This window comes from Camelus bactrianus, chromosome 3 (genome assembly GCF_048773025.1).
Source record: "Camelus bactrianus isolate YW-2024 breed Bactrian camel chromosome 3, ASM4877302v1, whole genome shotgun sequence".
NCBI classification, from domain to species: domain Eukaryota; kingdom Metazoa; phylum Chordata; class Mammalia; order Artiodactyla; family Camelidae; genus Camelus; species Camelus bactrianus.
Genome location: NC_133541.1, coordinates 108,843,394 through 108,869,264, shown reverse-complemented (window position 1 = coordinate 108,869,264; position 25,871 = coordinate 108,843,394). Strand labels below are relative to the sequence as shown.

Sequence of the window (25,871 nt, the reverse complement as noted above, 5' to 3'; positions counted from 1 at the left end):
GACTTCAGAAGGGCAGGATTCTCTAACATAAAAATAACTACCTGGCTCCCTTCTTGGGGACTCTCAATTCCACGGATGGTTCTACTGTTTGCACTATTCTTCTGGATGAGCTCTGGGACATAAACTTGAAACATTTTGACCTAAAATCTAATAAAGGGATTGGAGTGACATTAAAAAAAAAAAGTAAAAACAAAGACGCAGACTTCAACCTCTCGAAAATAAAAAATAAAATTCATTTATTAAGGAAAAATTTAACACATGATCCATGTGCAGAATCCCAAACAAGATCTTCTACAAGCTCCTGCAAAGCCCACATCTCTGCACGTACCATGTGGGAAACACACATCTATGGAGACACAGAGCATACACAGGACTGTCTGGTTATCAAGACCTGCTGGACAGGAGTTTTTCATATTCCTCTTATTCACACATCCACTGACATATTTTACAATAGTCACATAATTTTACCGTTCAGTAAGACAAAATAGCTTCCGCAGCATTACTTTGACTGAAACAAAAGAACACGGCTTACAATAGGTACCCTCCACCTCACTCCCCCACCGTGACTCTGGCAACCTCATATCAGCACCATTTACGTCCCCTGGCCAGGAAAGGACACAGCGTCCCAAAGGATAGAGAAGAAATGCCACAGGCTGATATCAGAGAAAACAGCCTTGCAACCAGCAGAACCAATTGCCTAAAAGTATTGACCGTTATTTCAAAGACAAACCATACCCTCTCCTTTTCCCTGAATGGTCTCAGAGATGTGTGATGTCCTTTGGAAACATTACTTCTAAGGCAGACCTGGAGCCGACTCTGAATCACCAAGTCGTGCCACCTGCATTTTGTGTCTCATTTGTGAAAAAGCAGCTTGCGTTCTGACCGGGGCCGAGCTGGGGCTCGCCCTAACATCCAATCAGCCACGAGATACAGCCCGCTGACACAGATCCCCTTGGGGTGAGTGGTGAACAGAGGGAGCTGTAAACAGACATAAACTGAGACTGTCCACTTTCAAAAAACATGAGGTAAACATGTAGTGTTAAACAGAGAGGATATACTATATTTCAGGAGGGAGAGATTTAAGAAGAGAAAAGCAAGACAGGAGAACAGGGAGGGAGAAAAGATTTTCCTAATGTACCTGTGTGGGATCATCACTTTAACACAGCTGATAAAACTGCAAATTTTACCTTTCACAGGGGTAGAGAGGGAACAGTGAGCATCAGCCTGTGAATCTGGCTGGAGAGGTGAGCAATGGAGGAGGAGGGTGTAAGTGGCAGGTTCTAGGTGAAGACACGCTACATGGTCACATATCTCTAGCCAGGCTCTGTGCAGATGAAGGGCTCCTAGCAGCTGGATAGCAGCACAATATAAATATAAATAATGCCACTTGTGAAACGTACAACTTTTAGGTGAATGAAACAGAAGATGCCAGGTCATGCTGTGGCCAACAAGTACCTGCATTTAAGGAGAGGTATATCACCTATAGGGAGTTGGAAACCTGGTCCCAACAGTGGTATTTGCAGGAGAGAACAAGGGGCTCTGAGAAGCCATCTCCAGGCTGATGGGAATCTGGGGTTGCCCTGGGGAGCCTGGAGATGGACACAGAGCCGAACAGTACTGGGCCAGAAAACTCCTCGGTTGGCCTTTGGTCTGGCAGATGTGCCTCACACTCCTGAAAGGCCTTCTGCTGCTCCCTGATCAGTCATCTGAATACACTGGGGCTTCTTCACCAGGGACCAGAGCAGGGCCCAGGGAGAGGTGGGGTAGCTGGTCCCTAACAAGCACTGGAAAGAAACCAGGGAGGGCTCCCTGGCTGAGAAGCCCATGAATAGCAGAGGAGCAAGGGTTGACCCTTTACTTGACACCTAATCGCTGTGCAACCACACTCGCAGGAAGTTCCCCATGGGGTCCCCCTTGCCTGGGTCTCCTGAAGACAGGTGATCCGGCTATTAAAGCAGCAAAAGCATAGAAAAGCGATCAAACAGGGTGAAGCCCAGGCCAAACTGTCTTCCCACAGTGCCAGAGCTAGAGCTGTCTCTCCTACACACGATGGTCCCTGGGCAGAGGCTCTGAAGCAACAGACCTGGAGCTGGAGGACCTCAACACTATGCTGTCCAGTCCTCAGTTCCCAGCATCACAGTCCCGATCTCACGACCCGCCTGGACAGGGCTGCTTCAAACAGCTCCCTGAGTGCACAGAAGCTCCACTGAGGATGCTGTGGGCAGGACACATGTCTGACTCCCTTCTGCTGGCCCACACCTTCTCACTGAAAACAACTCTGCTGACCACTGTGGAGAGACAACTGGAGCCCGGGCTCACAAACAGGAGATGACAGTTCTTGAACCCACTTCAGTAATTTCTAAGCCTGAGGCTTCAAAGGGCAAGGCCACTGCAACCTCCAGTTAGAGCCCTGGTCATTTAAGCACCCAGTAGTGACCACCAAAGAGCGGAGAGTGTGGATGAAAAGTACCATTTTCCTAAGGGAAACCAAGACAGCAATGATTGCATCTTTTGAAGTTAATAAATTATTAGATAGCTCAGGAGTCACTGCTATGAGAAAGTCTGGCTTTGGAACAGAAGAAAAAGAAAAAGCAGGGGCCACAGGAGTGGGTCACAGCCCTTAGGAGCTCTGGTGAAACACAAAAACAGAACCCGATAAAGTTGAGCTGCTCTCCCAGACTTTCAGGTACGTGAGAGCCTGGTGGCAGGGCTGGAGGACAGCAGGACCCTGTTACATGTGCATGAACACCTACACACACAGACACGTAAACCGCTCAAGAGATGGAGAATTAGTGAATGCTCTTCTGCAATCCTTCTCACACCGCGAAGGGAGGAAAGGCAGCCCAAACCAAGGCAATGCACCTTCCTCTGCCTTCTCTGCAGTTTGTTCCCAAACCTGAAGGCTGACCTTGAGGTGACTCAGCCCTGAGGCTATTTCTTTTCTGATACCCAGGGAGGCAAGCGGGGGGGGGGGAGGGGGGGTGAGCGGGAAGGGAAGAATAAGGGCACCATTAGTGTTCAGAACACAGGAGACCGAAGTCCCACCCAACCAAGTGGTTCCTTTAGAAATCCAGGTCCTGGAGGCAGCCGGAGGCGGGGCACTGTTTCCACCCCACCCTCGAGGAATTGTAAACAACCGAGCAACACTCTTAGTGTTGGATGCACACTGGCCTTATCTTCTCCACGGCAGGAGTCTGGAGGTCTTCCCAGCATGAGGGCAACCGGATGCAGCCATCCTGTTTGTGTGTCAAGGGCTGAGGCAGGGAAAACAGGCCTGAACGCACAAAACAACCATTTCATAAGTCTCCTGTGGGGAGAAACACACCCAATGTGGCCATCCTTCCCCTCGGCCTCGTGTGTCAGCATCTCCTGTGTCCCTCGTGTTTTCCCAGGAGGAAACCAGGCTGGTCTGTGGGGAGGCAGAGTCCGTGGCTCCCCACGGAGGTCCGCACATTGGTGATCCTGATTAAAACCCCTGGGGTACTCGGCAGAGGGTGCTGAAGGCCTAAGCAGACGTCTCCTGGAGGAAGGTCTTCTCAGCAGGAAAAGCTAAGGAAGGGTTTACTGAGAAAGGAACAATTCACAGTAACCCCAGATCTCGAGACAGAGTCTAAAAACAGAAGCTAATTTTAAATAAGATGTAAATATTTTCCATTTTGGCAGCACACGGTGTCTTCCAGGAGCTAGAGCTACTAAGAAAACAGTATTGTGACCCACATGAGGAATTTGGAGAAGAGAAGGTATTGTCCAGGGTCACAACAAGCCAGAGAGAACAAAGGCTAAAAAGTCCAGCTTTGGGGGCTGGTTTTAAACTACTAAGTAGGCTCCATTACTAGGTGGAGACTTGAATCAGTAGGAGAATACTGAGGTAAAATATTTGGGAGAGAGATAAGAGATAGGCCCGGCTTTGTAAAGAGGGGCATTCCCTCTTACTTCACGTAGGCCTGGCCCAGGAAAGGGGAAAACATGAAGTTGGAGACATGAAAAATTGTAAATAAAGTGAGCTGTGCAACAGGAATAAATTGGCTGAGGGGTTAGGAGAGAGGCAGGTAGTAAGGGAGGAGGCACAATCAGGGAAAAGAGTTGAAAAGTTCTGGGTTAAAATAAGTACAAATAAACAGTGATGGCACTGCCATAAGAGGTACCTCCCACGGAGCTGCTGTCCACCCTTTCAGCTGCCCTCAACCCTACCTGGCCCACGGTACCCTGGTGCCAGGTAGAGGGGTTCCCGCATGGCAGCCTGGCCTTTCCCCAGAACCTGGACCCTACCTGAGGCTCTGGGGCCAGGTGCTGGGGAACATACAGGGTGCCGTGGGATGATGCAGGGAATGCACCGAGCCCGCTATGCAAAGGCACTGGTGGAGTTGATGAAGATGGGAGCGTTGCTTGGCTGGATCAGCTCGTAGATGGCCACACACGTCCCCACCACAAAGCCCACGAAGCCCAGGATGCTGATCAGGGCGTCCTTGATGATGGTGAGGGGGCTCATGCCCTCTGAGTAGTAGGTGGCGATCTCCAGGAGGGGCGGGATGATGAGGGCCAGGGCACTGCTGCTCACGGAGCCCACCAGGGAGATGACCAGGTCCAGGCGGGGGATGAGGATGGCCAAGATGCCTGCGGGAGAGAGGACATTCCTGTTCACGACTGCCCACAGCTGGAAGAGACCTCCTCACCATTTCGCAAATTTAGCCAGTGTCCTTCTTACAGAATGCAGAGCTCCAAGGAAGCTTAGACATCATCCAGTCCAATCTCTCATTCCGCAGATGAGAAAACAGATGTTTGGAGATGTGGCATGACCCAGCTCTCATTGCAAGGACTGGGACTGGAACCTACATCTCCCAGCTTTTCCCACTACAGTACTTGACTTCCATCTTCCTGAGGAAAAGGAATCAAATACATTCCAGGGCAGTCTGGTCCTACCAACGAGAGCGAGTGTGGAGCAGAAAAGCAGGCAGACCTTTTCTGAGCGATGGCTCATCTTCTTACAGCTAAGGGTACCTCCAACACAAACCTCTCTGATTTGACTAGCAATAAATGAAATAGGGAAGGAAACCCCTCCTTCTTCTGGAATGATCTCACATAAATCCCACTGCAAGGAGCGTTTTCATACAAGGAAAGAAGAAGCAGGTCTGTGTGCAGGCTGACCTCGATGACCATGTCCCTGTGTAGGACAAGCTGGTGGCTCCCACCTGAAACTCAGCCCTGGGTGTATGTGAGGAAGATGGCACTGATGATAAACATGAATGGCAGCTTCGTGAGGAAATGCCAGTGGCTTCCACAGCACACCAACGCCTGCACCACTGTCCAGCTGGCCAGACGGTGCTGTTTAAAACCAAGAGGAGGAGGCTCCACTGATCACACTTATTCTAGTGCCCCCTGCTCCCACCTAACTCAGCTCTCCACTGAGGGGTGAAGGCCAATGTTTCACAACTTTATTGAGGATATTGGGCTCTGGAATTAAGCACTTGTGTTTGATCCCGGGCTTTGCCTTCAGTGATACACGGCTGCTATCCCAGTTTTCCTGTTGGCAAAATGGGGATGCTTAAAGCCCCTATGTCACAGAGATGTCATGATGGTCAAAGGAGGTTAGAAAGGCACTCAACAAAAGGCCTGGTGTACAAGAGGCACAGGATACAGTTAACACTGTCATCACCAGAGCACATTGTGTCGCTTGTGGAAAGTGCATCATTAATTCATTAGTAAGCAAATGTATTTGGATGAATTGTCTTCTCCACTGCCGGGCTCCACCTGGATATCCTGAGCACTGACACAGTAATCCAGGGCACATCTATTACCTTGCTGATCCCACGAGAGACTTACCCCTGGACACAGGGGTTTCTGTTCTGACTTCATTTCATAAAGCAAAAATGTAGTCAAACTGCTCTGAGGAAGGCGCCACGCTGGGGAGCGGCCAGAACATCTTAATCCAATGTAGCTGATTTTATCCTTCAGACAGACTGTCTAAATTGATCGCTGCTTCTTTGGCTGAGCACCAGACCCAAGAAGCGGGTTGCATTTAGAGGCCGGGATTTAACAGAAACACTTACTCTTTTTAAAAATTTTTTAATTTTAATTTTTTCCTCTTTAATATATTTTCATTGAAGTAAACAAACTTATGGTTGCCAGAGGGGGAAGAGAGTGGGAAGGGATAAACTGGGAGTTCGAAATTTGTAGATACTAACCAATACATATAAAATAGATAAACAACAAATTTATACTGTGTAGCACAGAGGAACAATTTAAACTGGAATACCACTCCCCGCAGTAACAAGGAGGCATGTGGGAACCGAGGTTTAGCGGAGTCCTGTCACCTGTCTCACACTTACTCTGCAGCCGTGTTGTCTGATAAGCCCACAGTCACCAGCTATTCAAGTTTAAATGAATTCAGTTCCCCATTCACACTGGCCATACTGCAAAGATTCAACAGCCACCTGTGCCTAGTGGCTACTGTCCTGGACAGCACAGACCCAGAACACTTCCATCATGGCAGGACACCTACTGTCTAGTGGACGGCACTGGGAAGTGTCCACTCACTGGGCTGAATTTGCCTCGGCTCCATGGGGACATAATTCCACAACATTATTGTCATCCCCATGGAAAGAGAGGTCTGAAGAGGTTAAAGGACCGAAAGTGACAGAGCTGGGACTAGAATCCAGGACCTCCAGCCCCTGGTACAGTCACATCAGAAACCTGATGAGGAAGAAAATACAGAATTATATGCACAGAGGAGGAAGGACACAGCATCTGGCTGATGAGCAGAAAGATTCTGTCTGTGAAGAACTAGGGGAGGCAGGTATCAGGTTAGCTTTCCCAGGGCTGCACCACAATCGTTTGGTAGAGAATAGGGTATACAGTCAGCCCTGATCCTTCTCTGCTTTGTAAAGGACACCAAACAAGGGTTATGAAGCCTGATAACAAAAGGGGATACAGAAAAAAATGAGTCTCAGATCTGCCTTTGCCGTCCAGGGTTTTACAGCCTGGGGGTGGTCCTTCCTCTTTCTTTCTCCTAGTATTCAACCATCATGGCAATAACAACCTGACTGCTGAGAAGCCTTCAGAAAGTCTACAAAAAGTATATGCTTTTAACTTGCTTTGCAAGTTAAAAATAGTCTGTTTCAGCCTTTAGCTATTTCTAAATAAAGAGTTGGTGATATCCGTTAAACCTTCAGTGTCGAATCTGGGGAAAAGCTGTAAGTGTTTATAGGCTGATGACAAAATGGTGTTCTCATCATAGATAACCTAACACTCAATAAGAGATGATCTGCTGTATGGCTTGGAATAAGACACTTGCCCTCTCTGGGGTCTGGGTCTCTCTTTGCCTAATGCTTAACCACATAGTGCTGGCTCGTAGATGTTCTGATTTGAGTGAGTAGTGGGGTGGAAACAGAGAGGCAGCCATCAGACCAGCCGACCCACACCCAGGAGAGGCTGGTACAGGAATGTGATTAAACATACAGGCTCTGGACTCAGAACCTAGAACTCAATCCCAGCTCCACCAGTGACCAGTCAGTTACTTAACCTCTTTAAGACTCATATCCCCTACTGCTACAAAGGGGATGGTCAAATGGGATCATTGACGTAAAGAACTTGGAGTCCTATGCACATAACAAATGTTTCATAAATATTAACAAACAGAATCACCCGTCTCTGCTCAGTAGTATGCTGAGTGTGATCCGAGGGGAAAAATGATGATCCCGTGATAAGCCTCAGTTCATTCACCCGTGTCGTTAAGGTGACTGTATTACACTGGACAATCGGTCAAGTCAGACTCAACTGTGCAATTTTAAGGAACAACACAATGCAGATTCAGTCACTTAAGAATATGTCCTGGGATATGTCCCTCAACTCACTGCCAACTGGGAAGCACCGTGTGCTGTTCCAGAGGGGCACAGCAGAGGGATGGGATTCTACTCTTAGAAAATGTGATTGGGCCAAAAACATAGCTTCTCGTCCACCTGGTTTTGTATCGTTAAAGGGAGTGTGAGTTATTCCTCCTGGTCCCTAGGATGCTTCAGTTCACTCAGGAGAATGGAGGCCTTTATCAGACAATGAGCCCCAGGAGGAGGCCTGCCTGGCCCCTCCCGGTTCTGAGAGTCTGTCCTCTCCTCTTCCTCTCTCACATTGGCCTGGAGGACAGATGGGCACTTCACGATAAGAGTTCAGTGAAGTTACATGTGTCTCCACTCCGATAAGAATTAAGTGAAAACAGAAACAGAAGCTGATGTGATCAGAATCTTTTCTCAGATTGGAGGAGATGTTCCATTTCACCATGGCATTTCAAGAGCAATCTAAAAACTTGTACTTCCTTTTTCTATAACAGACATACAAGATAAGTATGCTTAACACAAATGTCCTTAATAGATATATTTTTTAAGGGGCAAAACCTTTCTCTTAAAGCCAGGACCACAGGGCTGCAAAGGGAGGACCCTCTTCCTGTCCTAGCTGGACCGGATACACAGCTGAACCCTAAACTCTGACATTGGAGAAAGATAATGGGGGGAGAAGGCAGGAAGAGTGAGCCTCCCGCTAATACACTAGGGGAAGAAGAAGAGAAAGGGACCCAAACCAAGGGCTCAATAGCCAAGATATCTGCTTGCCACCAGGCAAAATGGGGCAAACTAGTTTTAATAGTTCCAGAGGTGGGACTCGGGTACTTAGGAAAGGTATGGGAGCAACTAAAACCTCTTCCAGCACTAAATGTCTTTATTTCATGAGTTAAAGGCCTCTAGAAGAGAAACTCAAGGGGGCAGAGATCTGAGGAAGCAGCCAACTGGGAACACCCTCTCCCAACTCCCCCACAAAAAAAGCACCTCCCAAAAAAGACAGCAGACTCCTCTCAGGCAGTTCCACAGCCCTCCACAGCAGCCTAGCTGTGGCATGTACAGAAAGGGGGTACTGAGGACAACCAGACCACATGATTAGGCAAGAGGCTCCAATGGTATTACAAAACATCTTCCCGTTGGGCTAAGAGATCTGAAAATATGACCTTTTAACTGCTGAAACAGCACAAGGCCAACGGCCAGGTTCAGAAGTGACTGGGATTCTGGAGCCTGTGGTTTTAGACCAGCAACAGAAAGAGCTGACTTCTGCACAAGAGAAGAGAAAGCACTTAAGAGAAAACAAGCACACACTGACAGAAATGGCTTGAACACTTACATCTCCTGTGTCCAGAAGTGCTTTCTCCTGTTTATTAAGATCAATGCTGGCATAGCCCACCTGTGTGACTCTTAAATGGCTAGAAATCTGCCTTTAAAATTAATGTCTCGGACAGAACATATAATTTCATTTAATGGGAGTATAAATTTAGAAAAATACAAAAGCCACGCAACCTATATGTCCATCATTAAAGGAGTAGTTTAGCAAATATGATCCCCTAATAAAATGGAATATCACATGGTCACAAATATATTTACAAAAGATATGTATATTCATGATGTGATTTTTAAATAAAACGCGAAGGACAAGGTTACGTGTATACTATGATTGCAACTATTTGTAAAAAGCATCCATGAGAATTAACACAGAAGATAAAATGCAAAAAAAAAAAATTTAAGTCAGTGGGATACTGGGAATTTCTTCTTCACTTATTCCAGATCTAGACGTTCTTCAAATGTTTTTATATTAACTTTCTCTTTTCGAGCAATATTTTAGTAGAAACTAAAAATTAGGCTCAAAGTCGTAGTTAGGCATGAAGGCAAGCGTAGGGATCAGATCCCCTTGGTCCCTTACAGCTGAGGCCCTGTGACAGCTCCCGCGGTGGGGAAGGGGGCACAGTGCGCAGCTAACAAATGCTGCTGTCCTTTTACTTTGTAGTTGCAAGACTGAGACACCTGAAAAACCAAAAAGAGTTGAGAAGCCACTATTTGGACTTGGAAGCTTCATGCTCGAAAGTGTATGGCTGCTTGGAATGTTTTACATTCCAGCCTAAACAGGCTTCTTAACTGAGATGGTTTTATTGTTACTGCATCTTCAACAATAGGTTTGTGCCATTCTCATACTTAACTGAAGTAAATCGTTTCATGTGGCAAATGGCACAGAGAATCAGTACAAATCTCTGAGGGACAGGTTAGTGCCTCAAGGAATCCAAAGAAACTACTCTTTCTACACCTCTGGCCTCCCCCAGGTGGAGCCAGCTGCTCCAGCTTCTTTTACACAAAACTCTGGACATAAGGTGAGCTGCTCAGTCTGCGTGTCCACACATATGGGCTGGAAGTAAATACTGTCCCATATAAAACCAGAACAAAATAAGCACCAATCTCTGATGTGCGTATTTTCCCGTCCTCTCCTCTCCAGTAGCGTGAAATTGAGCATCAAAAAGTAGAAACAACCATCTTTAGGGGATGGGGAAGAGTGGTAAGAAAGTTGAATTCCAAGTGGAAAAAAAAATGAGGCTGGACCAAATTCTCCTGCTTCCCTTGGACATGGAGGGTGAGGAAGAGGAAGAAAAGTTGGGGAAAAGACAAAAAAAATCCCAAATATCAGTAAAACAAGCTGCCATTAAAGTTTATGGGAATAACTGAAAACAATCAGCTATATCAAAGATCTAAAAGCATATGCCAATTAACCTTCTGCAAAAGGATCTGAAGGTACAGAGAAACAAAAACAAAATGAACTCACATAAATGCAATTAAGTTGGTGCTATAGTGAAATGTATCTCCTGAATCCCACAGTCACTTCAAAGTCTCCAGGGAAAGCAAGAGAAGCTGAGTACTCAGAGATGAAGAGGCTGCACCCTTTAATAGGATGACACTGCAATGCTAAGTCACAACAGATCACAGAAGAAGGGGAAAAACAACCCAAAGCACTTGAAGATCAAAAGCAGCTTGTGCCCTTTGAGCGTCATACTGTAGGAGGGAGGTGAGACCCACAGACAGTGCTAGGAATAGCGGAGCGAAAACCAAGAGGCATCTAAGGATAGCAATGATGTCTATGAATCAGAGACTGCTGGCTCCTGCAGGGCTCAGTGGAGAGGATCCTGGCAGGAAGTGAAACATATGCTCCTGAAGGCTGAGCCAGGCTTGAGAAGAAATCGGGGCAGTGAGAGGAGTCAGGGCCAGCTCGCCGCTCCAGTTCTTCTGGCAGGCACAGCACATTTTACCCAGAAGACCTAATTTCTCTAGAGGAACCACTTTGAAACAAAGCCCATTATTTGAACTATCCCTGTCCTTTCTTCCAACACCCCCTGGATTCAAGAACTGGGGCCCTGAGGTTTGACCTTATGAAGACTTGTCACATGGAAACTGTCTCCTCAATACTCAGACTTAACCCATTCACAGAGGAAACATATGCATTTGATCAAAGTATCCAGAGTTGCCAGCAGGATTCAGGAGTAAAATTGAGAGTCCAAGCATCCTATCTTATCACACATTAAGTTAATTTACTAGAAAAGTAAGGTAGCTCACATTCCTTTCTTTTCAGTCGCTCTAGGGCAGCAGTGGCCTGCAGGCAGCCTAGGTCACTGGATCAGTTGCAGAGTGGGTTGTTTTATAAGCTGGTCTAGAAGGGAGCTGGAAGGGTGGCCAAATACAGGCTATAAGAAATCAGATTCTTGGTTTCCATCAGCTCCCTGGGGCTGGAGAATCCAAGGTGTCCACCCTTTGCCCCGCTTCTACCCAGGTCCTCTCTGTAAGACATCTTCAGCAGGAGAGCTGCCCAAGATTAAATCAGAAGATCAAGGGAAGGCCCTTTGTTCCTCATCTCCAGTCAGTTCTTTCTACACAGATCCAGGATGCTGAACTTCCACCTACTGTCCTAGAAGTAATATGAGGTAGACAACTGCAGGTGGCCCAAGGAGGTCCATTCTGGGATGGGCGCTAGTCTGCGCCCCACGTTTGCTGTGGTGGAAGGAAAGGATGACAGCCTCTTGCCAGCGCTGCTCTTGCTAACAGGCAACCAATACAGTCATTTCTGACTTTCCAGACAATGAACATATGCTAGATAACTTTCACATCATTTATCCCTAAAACACTCCATTTTGGTTCAATCAAAAAGTCATACAGACCTATATTTATTCCAAAAACTGGGAACTTTTCCAGAAACTTGGACTGGATAATTTAAGGAAAATCCCAATGAAGTCTTAATATGATAAGCAAAGATGTTTCTTTTCCCAAAAGAATAAAATAAAATAAAATAAAAGCCCAATATAGTAAAAAAAAAAAAAAAAAAAAGACATCTCTAATTCAAGCATTTCAATTTGGAAAGAAATTTTAAAATTACCTAGAAATTTAAATTAGATATTATAGACCAATTTATTCAGAGGTTCTCTATTCTATCAACTCACAGAAGATGCCCCTCCCCCCAAAAGAAAAATTTATTTTTATTTTTAAATTTATACTAGTTTTAACCAACAGCAAATAGGGTGATATCGCTAAACTCATACTCCTGGGTGTATGGTCAGGGAAGAGGAATAAAACACAAAGTGATAAATCAAACACCTGGGCTAATCAATAAACATTTTCTAAGAAACATTTAGTAAGACCAAAACCCCAAAATGTCTAGAATAGTATCAAACAGTCTCAAAATGAAATCCAAGGAACAGACTATCACCCTGGAAACAAAATTATTTGAAAAAAACAAATAAATATAAACCCACTACCAAAGTAACCTATAGTCCTCATTATGCATATGGGTTAAACAGCTTTCTTTGAGACTTAAGCCGTATTTCATATGTAACAGTCACTGCACATGTTTACTATGAATTACGACCATCGCCATCACATTTTAGGCCACATCTATAAATAAACCACTGCTCTCATTCCAGCGTCCTTTAGAGAACACCCATAATCAGTTCACTCCCTCTGTGGATGTGCCTCAACTGTGAAACTGAGACGGCGCACCAAGTTTCCTGTTCACAAAACACTGGCCGTTTCACTACAACACAAGCTCTCGCTCGTGAAAGCCCCAAGGACTAGGTGCCCTCTCAGAAAAAACAGACCAGGCAATGACCTGGTCTTCTACTCACACGTCAGGCAGACCAGCATGGTGCGCACGGACAGGTCTATCAGCAGCTCACAGTGCTCGGGCACACGGGCCACGAAGAAGGGGACGATGATCTCGGCTGGGACGTAGAATTGGAGGGCGTAGGTGAAGAAGATGCCAATGGAGTAGAGCAGCTTAACCGACTGGTACAGCCTGCAGAGAAAGCCGAGACACAATCAGAGCCACTCCATGCGCTCATACACCAGCAGTGAGAGTGCAAAATGGTCCGGTGGCAATTTGGCTATATGCATCCAAGTTACAAACGCACGTGTCCTTTGGACTGAGCAACTTCGGGTCTAGGGATTTATCCTGTAGATACACCTGCACGTGCGCGTATCAACTTCTGTTAAAAATATGTTGCTACAGGGGTAGGGGAATAGCTCAGTGGTAGTAAGCATGCTGGAGGTCCCAGGTTCAATCCCCAGTACCACCATTTAAAGAAAAAAAATTTTTAAGGTCACTGCAGCATCATTTAAGTCTTAAAGACTGAAAAGAGTTTAAATTTTAATCAGTGGGGAACCAGCTAAATAAATTACAGCACTCCCATACAGCTGTTAAAAAGGAAGAGACAGAATTCCAGGTACTAATACAGAACTAGCTCCATAAAATGCTATGAAAAGAAAAAACCATGAAGCAGAATAGTGTCAACAGTGCACTACCAACTGTCCAAGAAAGAAAAAAGAGGGAAAAACACTCCCCCTCATACACACACATGCATGTGACATTCTTACATACATCAAATCTCTCCAGTAGGAAACACAAAAAAATGGTAATATGGTTGCCTCTGAAGTGGAAAACTGTAGAACTGGGAACCTGGAGAGGCAAGTGGAAACTTCACATTTCTAGTATGCCTTTTTTGAACATTTACAAACTTTTCCACAGGTATACATCCTCTCAAAAATAAAAACAATTAAAAACACAAATTAAATGCAACAAGCCTATTTATAATCCTTTCCATCCAACACATTGCTCCCTAGAATCAGATGGCGACCACACATGACCAAAAGGCAGGACCACAATCCATTTTCCCACTCCACCATAGCCACCATCCTACCACTGCTTCATGGGCAGCTTCTCAGGGAGACTGTCAGTCATCATAGGATAGCTCTGTCTTATCCCAGGCCTAGGACTGTGCAGAGTAGAAAGTAAGTCTGATTGATAAGCACTAGTTTAATGATCTGACATCATCATTAAAGAGAAAGTCACCTTGCTCCTAAGCAAAGCCCTACTTCAAACAAGACTCTTGTACATAATGGAGCGAGAAACAGTAGCCTCCTTCCCTTGTTGGAAATCTATTTAAAAGCAGTCATTATATTGTGCATGATGTGTACTGAATTCCTCTGTGGTTGAACTTAATACCCAAAAGATGTTCTAATGCTATAAAGCAGGAAGACACCCTGGGAGAGGCTGAGATTGACAAAAGGTCTTATTTGCTCCAAGGATAGACAATAAAAACTCTTTGCAAAAAAACCAGCAGGTGGCTCTATAATTAAATCCAGTGCAGCACTAAAGCCTTCTGGAGTGCTGGGAAGTCTGGAATCAGGATAGTCACCTGCTGGGACGGCCAAATAAGCCTCACCTGAGTGGAGGCAGAAAGATTAGGGCAGCTGGGTTTGGAATATCAGAGGAAAGATGACAGATGCTCAGCTGTGGCTTCAGATTATGTGGCCTGCTTCTGCTTCTCCTCATCTATTTATCTCCAGTTATGCTGAGCTACCACCTGATTCTTCTCTCTTGAAAGGTCAGGGACATTTGGAAATTTAAAAGCAGACATCAAAAGAATATGAAAACAAATATACGTACGTTCATGTATGACTGAAGCATTACGCTGTACACCAGAAATTGACACAACATTGTAAACTGACTGTGTTTCAATAAAAAATATATATTAAAAAATAAAAATAAAATAAAAGCAGCCATCAGAGGGAAAGAGAAAGACTTTCTGAAAACAATGGCCCACTTCAGGCTACTGTCTGGCTGGCTAAACAACAAACCTAGTTAGTCCCCAGAGCCCGGCGGATTAGGGTGTCCTGTGCTAAGTACTGATACTACTGAAAAACCATTTTTCTCAATTTTCTCAATCTGTCCTTGCACAATGCCTCACAGATCAGAGCTGTAAAACACACACAGGCAAGTCAAGCAGGCCAGCCTGAAAGGTTACGGTGATCCCCAGGGCACTTGACAAGCTTCTCAGCATCTGCTCACAGACGCTCTCTGCAATGAAATTCTAATCTTCCAAACAGAACTGCTAGGACACCTCCTCTGACAACCACCATTTTAGGAAGCATTTAAGTATGTCGAGGTGTCTCCCTACAATACAGCAACCAAGACTTAGGGAAAGTGAGATGCAAAAGGGCTCCTGACCCACCCTGGCCCACGGTGAGAAGCTCCACCTGCACATGGAGTGGATGACAGCCATGGAACAGACACAGCGGAAGCTGGGAACCAGGATGGTTTGTCCTCCTCTCTGCCCATCTATTTGGAATGATTCAAGGTCAGTGGACTACTCGCTTGGCCTCTGTGGGCTCAGATCTCCAGGGAGAAATGGCATATCAGTCAGCTGATCAACCAACCCACAGAGCATAGTCTCCACTGGAACGACTCATCCCAACAAAGCATCAAGCTCAGAGCAGCATCCTACTTCTCCATCGTAGCAGCACATATTACAAAGCTCACGCGTGTCCTGTGATCTTCATGACACTCCTGGCAAGAAGAAATGACTGTTCCTGGTTCCCCGGAAGGGGGAATTGAGGCAGTGAGGAGCTGTGATTTGTACAAGGCCACAGAGCAGGGACATGGCAAGATCACCTCTATCCTGTGCCCGTGACTTCCTGAAAAACCTCTCCTCATTTATAAATGCTCAGTCTCACTGCTTAGTCTCCTGTCATTCAAAAATCTTTTACTGGGTTTTGATCATGGAGAACTAGATGTCTGCTGCCCTCAGAGCTTACAGTGTGGAGAGATCACAGTACAGGTAAACATTCAACTACAACAGAATGGAATAAGAATTAGAACAGGATCCTAACGGGATCCCATGGGAGCAGAGAGAAGCAATAGCCTAGACTTGAAGTTGCAGCTGCTCAGTGAGACATCAGAGAAGTTTCTCAAACAGAGGCTAAGCCTTCCAGCTGAGCAGGAATTAGGTGGGGGTGGGGCTAAAGCCTGAGCGGCCCTGACTGCATAGAAGAGTTTTGTCTTTATCATAAGAGCAAAGGGAAGCCTTTGAGCCTTCTCAAGGAGGAAGCATATGACTGGACTGAGTGCTAGATGGCTCACATGGGTAATGGAGAACAGATTTTGAGAGAGAGTCAGACTCGGGCAGGGAGACCAGCCAAAAAGCTTTTTGGGCAGCCAAGGAGGAACGGTGCTGGGCTGGGGGATGGTGGCCAGACTGGGCTAAAGTGAAGTTGACTAATTTAAGAGATAAGGAGGAGGAAAAATACACATGCTGACCCTCACTAATTTTTTTTAAAAAATCCAGTGCTCCCAGGCTTCCATCCTCCCCCACATACCAACAGTTGGGCAGGTTGAGAGTTATGCTGCCTTGGATATTTGCTCCAAATTGCAGGTACCCCAGACTCCCCAGGCTGATGTACAGGGCCGTGACAATAGCCATTCCCACATAGAGGATGAGTGAAAATTTCCGGGGATCCTTCATTTTGTTTTCAAGGGGCAGAACCTAGGAGAGTAGTGAGAGAGGAGAAAGCACAGAATGAAGCAGTGTTAATGGCCAAAACAAAACAACACGTAATATTCTCAGAAGAAAAGTAACTACGCTATCCCTGGAATTCCCCCAAAGGACACATGTCCTTTACAAGACAAACAAATGCAAGCTGTTTCATCAGAAGTTACGCTTGCCAAGTTGAGCTGGAGGAGAACTGGAGCCCACTGTCTAAGCCAGGAAGTCCTAGGAAGCAAGGGTGGGTAGGCCTGGAACCTGGGTCCTGGCGCAGGCCGGCTCTTTGCCTCCTGCTAGGAGATCCCTGTGGGCTGAGAGTGCTCTTCATCCCTTGAATGCAGATCGTGCCCACCTGGCCCAATGGGGAAGAGAGGCTGGTGTCGGTGCAGCCAGCTGTACCTCACCTGAGACTACAGCTCTGCTAACCTGTCCCAAGAATGCAAAATGTAGGTCATGGAAAACTGCCACTCCAGTTCCCAGAAACTGTTTCCTTATTTCACAAGGGGTGGGCACTAGCAATGACAAGTTAAACCTCCAAGTTAGAGAAACTGAGGTGCTGGGGGTGGCATGACTTAATAGAAGATCTTGGAGACTGAGGATCTTCGAGATGTGTAACAAAACCCTGTTTCCAGACTCCTAATTCAAACCACTGACCCCTGGGGCCTCCATCCTCTCAGCAGAGGACTTTAACATTACCTGAAGCCAAGGAAAGGCACCTTATGAAGACTGGGTGATATAGGGAATGGGAAAATAGCAGGTGTGACTATGACAATCTTCGTGATCTGCTATCAACTGCATCTGGCTGGGCTGATGAGGAAAAGCAACTCAGGCCCATGCCTAACTGTACCACCGACCGTCTTTGACCTTGTCATCATGCATGTTTTCCTTGAGGGCCTGTGGCCATGAGGCAGAGTGGGCCTGACGGTCGGAGCCAGACACACCTGAAAGACGGCAGACACCACCTGCTGCAGGCCTGGGGCTCTAGGGGGCATCATGGCTCTGTATCTCCAAGTGGCCCACAGCATCCCCCCACCAGCTCAAGGGGCTCAAGCTTAAGTGGATCCACATCCACTGAGAAACAGTTTCTAAGCTTTCCTCCAGTTTCCTTCTATGCAGAGTCTCAGGAGCCAGAAGGTAGGACACCCATCTCCTCCAGGCTGGCCAGCCCAGGCCAGGGGTGCAAACACAGAGACAGAAAGTGAACCCACAGTGAGCCCAGCACTTTTCCCGGACTCGATGCAACAGCCCTCAGATCCAAACCAAGAGTCAAGACAGCAGTGTCTACATTGTAAAAAGAGAAAACATGGACAAATCTTGAAGTAACAGATAATGACAATTACAGAGTGACTCTGTGTCCAAGCCTCACCTAATGAAATGAAGCAAAGAACAATCTCCACCCTGTGCTGTTAGGGAAAACTGATCAATCCAGTACAATGCTTCTGAAGAACCCAGGGTCCCGGGAATCTTCCTAAACTTATTCGGCCTCTTTCCAGTCCTGAGGGCTCGGGCCCTCTTTCTCCTGCTGTAACACTGGGCCCTTCAGGCCTCCGCCCCAGCAGCAGGGAAAACATATATGTTTGTGAATCAAGGTGAGACATTCTTCCTGGGCAATGAGAAGGCCTAAGAAACAGCACAGGAAAAGTTTTAAAACCTCAGGACAATCACATCCACACAATCACTCAAAAAGCCTCCCCTGTAGTGCCAGAGCCTTAACATGTCCCATTGACACCACTGGGGCAGTTCCTCAAATTCTGACAAAAAATGTCCAGCTTCTAGGTTCTCTTAAAAGTGTACAAGGTGACAGGGAAATCAAATGGGGACAAAAAGATATTCCAGGAAAGGAGAAGTATCTTCCCATTTCCTAAGACCTTGGCCAATAGAGCTCATCATTTACTTCAGAGAAGAATTCTAGACCTTTGTGATGAAAAACACAAATAAAAATCAAACTAGGTACATCGAGTTACCAGATTTCTCTCTTTAGGAGAAGAATTTGGTGGAATCACAGTAACAGTGGTGGGGAAGCTGAGCTATGAGTGAAGGCTACTCATTTGCACAAGGAAAATACTGCACACCAATGTTCCAGGGCAGAGAAATTATTCATACATGTATTGACTGTGCAATAACATCAACAGTATTATTAATAAAAATAAAAATTATTAATGCTCATCATGTGTCAGGGGCCATGCAAAGCACTTTACACGCACATCTCATTTAATCCCAACAACTGCTCAACACTGAACTCACTTTTCAGAAGCAAACAATGAAGGCTCTGAGAAGTTAAGTCCTTGCACAAGGTCACACAGCACCTCTTTGGCAGAGCTGGGCCTCACCTCAAGTCAGTCTGACTCTAGACCTTGCATTTCCAATTGCCACGCATTAATGCTGACTGCACACACAGGACACGAGTGTACATAAGAGGGGGCTTGAAGGGAAACGTTCTCAAATAACATACAACTTTCAAAGATGGAGCTAGGAAACTTGAATGGAATCCCTGAAATGTTGTTCATTAACTGTCCAGTAGGTCTCAGAAGATAATTTCTAATAGCATTTCTTCAGCATTCCTTAAAGCGGCCTCAAGGACACCGAGAACACCAGAGAATCACAGTGCAACTCTTACCATCCCAATGCCTTCAAACGCAAAAATGGCTGTGCCAAAGAACAGAGGGTAGGTCTTCCAGGATGCCACCAAGGGGAGGTGGGTAGGGTCTGGGATCTCCTGAAAGAGAGAAAATAAAACAGAGCAAAGGCTATACGCAGATTCATGATTTCGACCCCAACCTCAGGTCAAACTTTTCCTAAAGCCAAGTTTCTCTGAAGGGAGAAAATCTAACACCTGACAGATGATTTGGGGTCATTTATAGCTTTTCTATTTTGTTCTTCAAGCTGAGAAAACTCTACTTGCTTTGGGGAAAGACCAGCCCAACGTACCATTAAAAACTCAAATGTTGGAGCCAGAAAAAAAAGGAATCATATTCTTTCACTAGGTAATCCCATCCCCAGAAATATAATTCGAGTAGAAAAAAATGATCAAAATACGAAAAAAGTTGAGGAAAGCTTTTTAACAGTAAGTAATAGCAACCTAAATGTTCCCAGACAACTGAACAGTTGGTTTACTGCACATCAACTATACCACAGAATACTATACACTATTAAAAAGTAAAACAAGAGATAACTAAGTAGTACATGAACAACTGCTTACAAAATAATGGCGAGAAAAATGTTTTTAAAATTTACATATTCACCATGATTTAACATAAACACTGCACACAAATAAAGCTGGAAGAGAAGGTGGTAGATTTTTAGATGAGCTCTTTCTCTTTTTTTCTCTATTGTTCTTTCTTCTTCGAAAAAATTCTGTGAATCAATTTGAGCACTTGGGAAATATTATCAATAGGCAAACAACAGGAGTTACTGGAATATTTGGGGAAAAATAGCAAAAACAGCATTTTAAAAAGTAGGTAAATAAAAACCTATTTATATAAATAAAGTAAAAGACAATTGTTAACTGCAAGTACAATGTAAGGATGAACCTACCCGGCAGACCAATGAGCAGGAACCCTCAGTCATGGACGGCACTGAAGGAATGGGACTCAGAGCAGGCAGAAGCTGCCTTCCTTTTAGAATCTGACTTTTTATGCCATGTGCATACATTGCTTAGCTTAAAATTTAAAACGACTTTAAAACTTCCTTTTACAATATTTTTTTTTAAAAAAATTGGGGGGGGGGGACATAATTAAGTTTATTTATTTATTTAATGGAGGTACTGGGGATTGAACCCAAGACCTCTTGCATACTAGGCATGCACTCTACCACTGAGCAAAAACATACCCTCCCCACCTTTTACAATATTTTAAAATTAACTTAGCTACAGAGGTATCCAGAGAAATACAGGACATGTTCTAACAGTGTGACAGAATAATATCAGAGAACAAAAAGAGATCTAATATTAATCTCTGTAATAGGTTTCTCTTTGAAAGATTTTAAAGCAATTATACTATAGTTTCCCTGAAATATAACTACTTTTTAAAATACTTCTTTTCTGAGCCCCTGCTAAGAAATCAGTTAGATCTCTTTATAAGAAGCACTTCAGTTCCTTGAATGAAGACAGCTAATAAATATTTTTGTTCTTCGATGAAACAAGAGGGTGAGATTGCCCTGTAATTATTCCTGAGTCACTGTGTAACTTAAGTTCCTGGAAACTGGAGCAATCTGTTGGTTAGTGGCTGACTACTGTCCAGGTTCGTACAACAGATCAAGCTATGGTACCAGAGAAGGAATTTTAAAATACATGTGTGGGGATACCAATGTGACTGAGACCAACAAAATGAGTTCATAATTCTACATACTTAATGACTGCTGTTGATTTATACCCCAACCAACTAAACAGAAAATGTTTAATTTGCAAAGAAACATACAAATTAAAATCAGCTCACTTTCAACATGTTATCTCCTCATGCTGACAACACTATTTTATAATAATAACAGCTTTTTGAAAAACTGCTGTTAAATGTACATAAGGACTGCCAGATGTACTCCAATTTTGGAAATGTTATAACTGTGAAAAAATGCATCTCAGAACTGAAGATATACAGTGATAAAGCATTTCCTGGGAGCCCCTGTGGGCAAGGTACTCTGCTCGGCACTGCGCCGTTTATCCCGCACATGACAAAGAGACCTGCTGGGGGGAAGACATCATTCGGCTTCCCAGGATGGCATGGGGCAGAGGAGCAACAGCACTGGCCACAGACATGTGCATGATCAGGCGAAAATTCAGCAACTATGGACAGCAGAGGAATTGTCAAAGTGAAGAGGGCAAAATACCAAGATGGGACAGTAACAGCAGCAACCAAAACAACCCAGAGGGAATCTTTATCTCTGCACCAGGTCAAAATGAAGCTGCTGGACACACTGCCAAACCACCATTCTCCCATCCTGTTCCCTGGGCAGACGGCACTACTGGATCACAAGACACCTCCAGGCTGAGCCCAGAGGCGGGCTCAGAGTCACTCTCAGGAAATAAGCAGGGCTGCCTCGGCCCAAAGCACAGGCTGTACTAGTTGTAGACAACGCTTTAGACAGATACTCACTGGGACTGAGATGCTATGGAACCCGCACTCCCATCCCAGCCCTCTGATCACAGTAACCACTGCAGTCCCATTGCCTGCGGTGGTTTAAATTTAATGTGGTGTCTCCGTGAGGTCATCTCACTCCCTTGTCCTTCATGTTCACTGCAGTGTGTCCTGGGCACCGTCTGAGGTCTCTAATTACACATATTTACCTTTCCTTGTTTTAACTGAATTGGCCAGAGAAAGAAACTCTTCTGGAAATAGTCATTCATGTGTTCGTAGTCCCTCTTTTCAGTTCCATACAAAACAGGACATGGACAGCTGTCTAATTTATGTTTTAGAAAATAGTTCCACAGGAGAAGACAAAGTATCTGCCACCGACTTGACTTACCAGGAAAAGGGAAAAACAGTAAATGCTCACTGACTACAATGCTAATCTAAGTCCATTATGTCATTTTCTCAGTACAGGAAGTCCTTGTGTTTTATAACCCACTGTTTTCCTAGAAACTACACCAGTAGCACACTAGGTTACACAGGGTAACCAGGTCACTGTTAAGCAGACTGTGAAAATGAAGTAATGTTTACCTGTCAGACTGACCCAAATTAAAAAGATTCATAGATCCAGTGCTGGCTAGCATGGGTCGCTTATGCACTGTGGAAAGGAGTCAATCTGAAATTGGTAAATAGCTTTCAGAAAAACCAACTTAACGATATAAAAAATTCCAAAGTGCATACTCTTGAGCAATTGCACCTTTAGCACCTCTAGATGTAAATCTTGGAGAAGTATTTATACGTGTCCACAAAAAGAAAGGTGTAAGAGTATTCACTGTCATAATACTGAAATAATACTAAAGATTATAAATGACTAGACAGGCCACTGACTGGGGACTGGTTAAATAAACTATGAAACTATGGGATGTCTATTCTCTGAGTTACCACTTAGTAACTTTAAAAAATGAGATAAAACCAGGTATATCAACATGGAAAGCTCTTTGAGGCATTGCGGAGGGAAAAAATAAAAGCAAAGCAGATGAACACTACATATAATACTTTTTTTAAATTATGTTAGAAAAACATGAGACAATAAGTGTTTGTCTTATTTATTTCTCTACGTTGGAATACAGTGTGTAAATGCTTTCACAGAACCTAGAAACACACACAGTGGGTCCCGGAGAGGAGGAGAGTCAGCGTGGGGATGTGATGTTCAACAGGTTTGTATTTTAATGAGTATGTATTGATGAGTTATTTGGGGAATTAATTTTAAAAAACTTTTTTTAAAAGTTATTCTTATATTCACCTGCTTTCACTCTTCCTTTTCTCAAGTCTTGGCAAAACGTCCACAAATAATGACGGTGTTTAAGGGCATATTTTTCTTAGCCTGATCTTCCACCCATTTATATATAGATGTCCTCTCCTGCTCTGCCCCACAGACCTGCCCACATGGGCTATGCAGGGGGGAGTAATAACTGAATTTATAATTTTGACAAATAAATATAAAACTGGAGTGAAAAATAATAATAAAATAATATTTCTTATTATAATATATAAAGATGACTCATTTACTGTAAGAATACAAATTTTATAATTTAAGAATCATCTTAAAATTTTTTCTCTATTACTCAATCTTATACAATGCTCACGTATTAACTAACTGGGAAAAAGGCTAAACCAGTTATCTCAATGGGGGTGATGTTGTCCTCCAGAGACGTTTGGTTGTCACAACTTAGGGAGTGGTTGCTACTGGAGTCTAGTGAATAGAGATCAAGATGCTGTGAAATGTCCCATGATGCACAGGACAGCCCCCACAACAAAGAGTTATTTGGCCCAAATGTTACAGTGCCCAAGTTGAGAACCCCTAATCTGAGAATACCACTCATAAGTAACACACCCCTATTTATGTTCCACTTACTTGCTTCTCTGATTATCTAACAGGCAGAGGGGGAGCCTGGGCTCGTACCTGAACAATGAACTGGTAGATCATGACCAGGCTGACCAGCATGGAGATGTTGGCCAACAGGGAGAAGATGGACAGCACTCGGAGGTTCCTGATGAATACCAGCAGCACCAGGAAGGGCAGGAAGGTGAGCATGTAGAGTCGCGAGTCCATGGTGGGTGTCAGAATCACCGTCTCATTGCTGTGGCAGTTGTTGGTGGTCACATTGGCTGCTTCTATCACCTAGAATGAGGGGAAGAAAAGAAACAGAGGAAGCCTCTCAAATAACAAAGGCCAGTGGACCTCCCCCCAGAAGGGGTTCTTGACTAAAGGCTAGTGCGTGAACTAGGCCGGATAGAAATTAGTGGTTGGTGAACCATCTTTGGAGATCTTCATAACTATCATTAGCAACCCAATTGTCTGAGCTGCGTTTGATCATATCTTACCTAAAGACAGGGGGACTGCAAGACATCTAGAGGTTTCTCCATGCCCTGGGTCTTAGATAAAATCAAACAAACAGCACTGTTCTATGAAAAGTGTTAAGATCTCTTATTTTGACCAAAACCTGGCCTGGAAGGGATCCTAAACAGAAAGTTCACTCATCTCTTGCCATCTTCTCTTCATTTTCACCAGGGCCCTACCTGTTTAAAGTTGTCAGCCAGAAAGACAAAATAGACACAGCAGAATCCCAGCTGCGTGACGATCAGGAAGAAGTCCACAATGTGTCTGCAGGTGGGGAAGGAAGGAAGACAAAGATGGTAACAATAAAAAGCAAGAATCAAAAAAAAAAAAAAAGGCAAGACTCCCAGAGAGATGGGTGTTAGAACAGTGCTTCCTCCCAAGTCATCACAGATTCTTCCCATCAGGTGACAAGGATAAGAGTGCCCTGGTAAGAGGAGAAAGTGTGCCACGTGCCACTGTCTAGAGCCTTGGAGGAAGGTGAGGGAGGCACTATCTGCATGGTTCCTGAGGTCCCTTTCCTGGCTTCGTGTCTGGAATGTGACACGGGGTCAGCCAGTCCTGAGACTGAACTGGCTAGAACAGTGCACACACATCAGGACCACTGCTCAGCCCCTTGGCTTCCCCCTCCCCATGGCCCACTTGTCCCATCTCACATTGTTTGTTCTAAAGCTGCAGGGAGCACTCAGCATAAAAGCCCAAGAAGTGGACCCCTTCATAGTCTCTTCCTATAACCCGGATCCAAGAACCACCCGATTCTCACATAAGGACACAGAAATAGATGTACCAAAACAGGCTGCTGGTTGAAGCACTGTTACAACAACAACAACTGGCGACAACCTAAGGGGTCATCAAAAGGAAAATGATTAAGTTATAGACCATTCTGAGATGGAGCAGTATGCAGCAGATAAAAAGAACTTGTTAAAACTACGTGTGCTGATAAAAAAATGTCTAAGACTTTTAAGGGAGAAAAAAACAAGTTTCCAATCAGTACGCAGTATGGTCATTAGAGTAAAAATGGTACGAATGTGTATATGTTTGCACATACATAGAAAAATCCAAAATAACACCCATGCAACTGTGACCAGCATATACTTTTTCTCTTCACTTTATGTCCTTCTAGCTCATTCCAAAAAAAATTTTTTTTTTACCAGGAGCACATATTAGTTTTATTACAGGAAGGGAGGAAAATAGAGAGGGATTAAGGAAGGAGGGAGGAGGAAGAGAGGAAGGAGAGAGGAAGGAGAGAAGAGAAGAAGGAATTAACCACCAACCAACCAACGGTGGTCACTTGGCAATCTGGCTGCTCCCAGTCACATAAAATGATTTGCTGAAAAAATTACATAAACCTGCATCACAGGAGGAAGCTGTGTGTGAAGGTAAAAGTCTCCCTAGGACCACAAAAATGAATTTTTCTGGAGAACGTAACTTTAATGTGGTTCAATTAAAAAAAAAAAAAAAAAGGATTCAGCCTTGATGTTATCAGTTCTCTACATTTAAATACACCATTTCCTCAAACAGGAAACAAACAGTAGACTATTTCTCTCCAGGCAACGCCATAAGGAGAAATTTTCAAACACCTCCTACTCCGCCTCCTGAAATGTCTCTTTCCCTACCAAACGCATCTGTTCTAGCTCACCTCACGTCCTCCATGAAGCCTTCCCTCTCTTGCCCGGTGCCCTGCCCTGCCCTGAAAGCATTATCCTGTGCCCTTCTCATTTGCCAGCCAGTGTCAAGAGCCTCTTTATGGCTCCTC

At 44.7% G+C, this 25,871-nt stretch overlaps 1 protein-coding gene across 4 annotated transcripts in view; it reads right to left on the bottom strand.

Annotated features, from left to right (window-relative positions):
* Positions 1-212: 212 nt before the first annotated feature.
* The window catches only part of SLC36A1 (solute carrier family 36 member 1), a 43,597-nt gene continuing 17,938 nt past the window's right edge, over positions 213-25,871 (bottom strand). For 3 of the 4 annotated variants that reach the window (XM_045506696.2, XM_010970010.3, XM_045506695.2), the window contains exons 6-11: positions 24,298-24,382; positions 23,681-23,899; positions 19,275-19,373; positions 16,491-16,657; positions 12,962-13,131; positions 213-4,614 (exon numbers count right to left, since the gene is read on the bottom strand). In XM_045506696.2, the coding sequence (XP_045362652.2) occupies positions 4,343-4,614; positions 12,962-13,131; positions 16,491-16,657; positions 19,275-19,373; positions 23,681-23,899; positions 24,298-24,382 (1,012 nt within the window). In that variant the 3' untranslated portion in view covers positions 213-4,342. Of the gene's footprint in view, positions 4,615-12,961; positions 13,132-16,490; positions 16,658-19,274; positions 19,374-23,680; positions 23,900-24,297; positions 24,383-25,871 lie in introns of those variants that run through there. The other variant, XM_045506697.2, reaches the window with a different exon arrangement.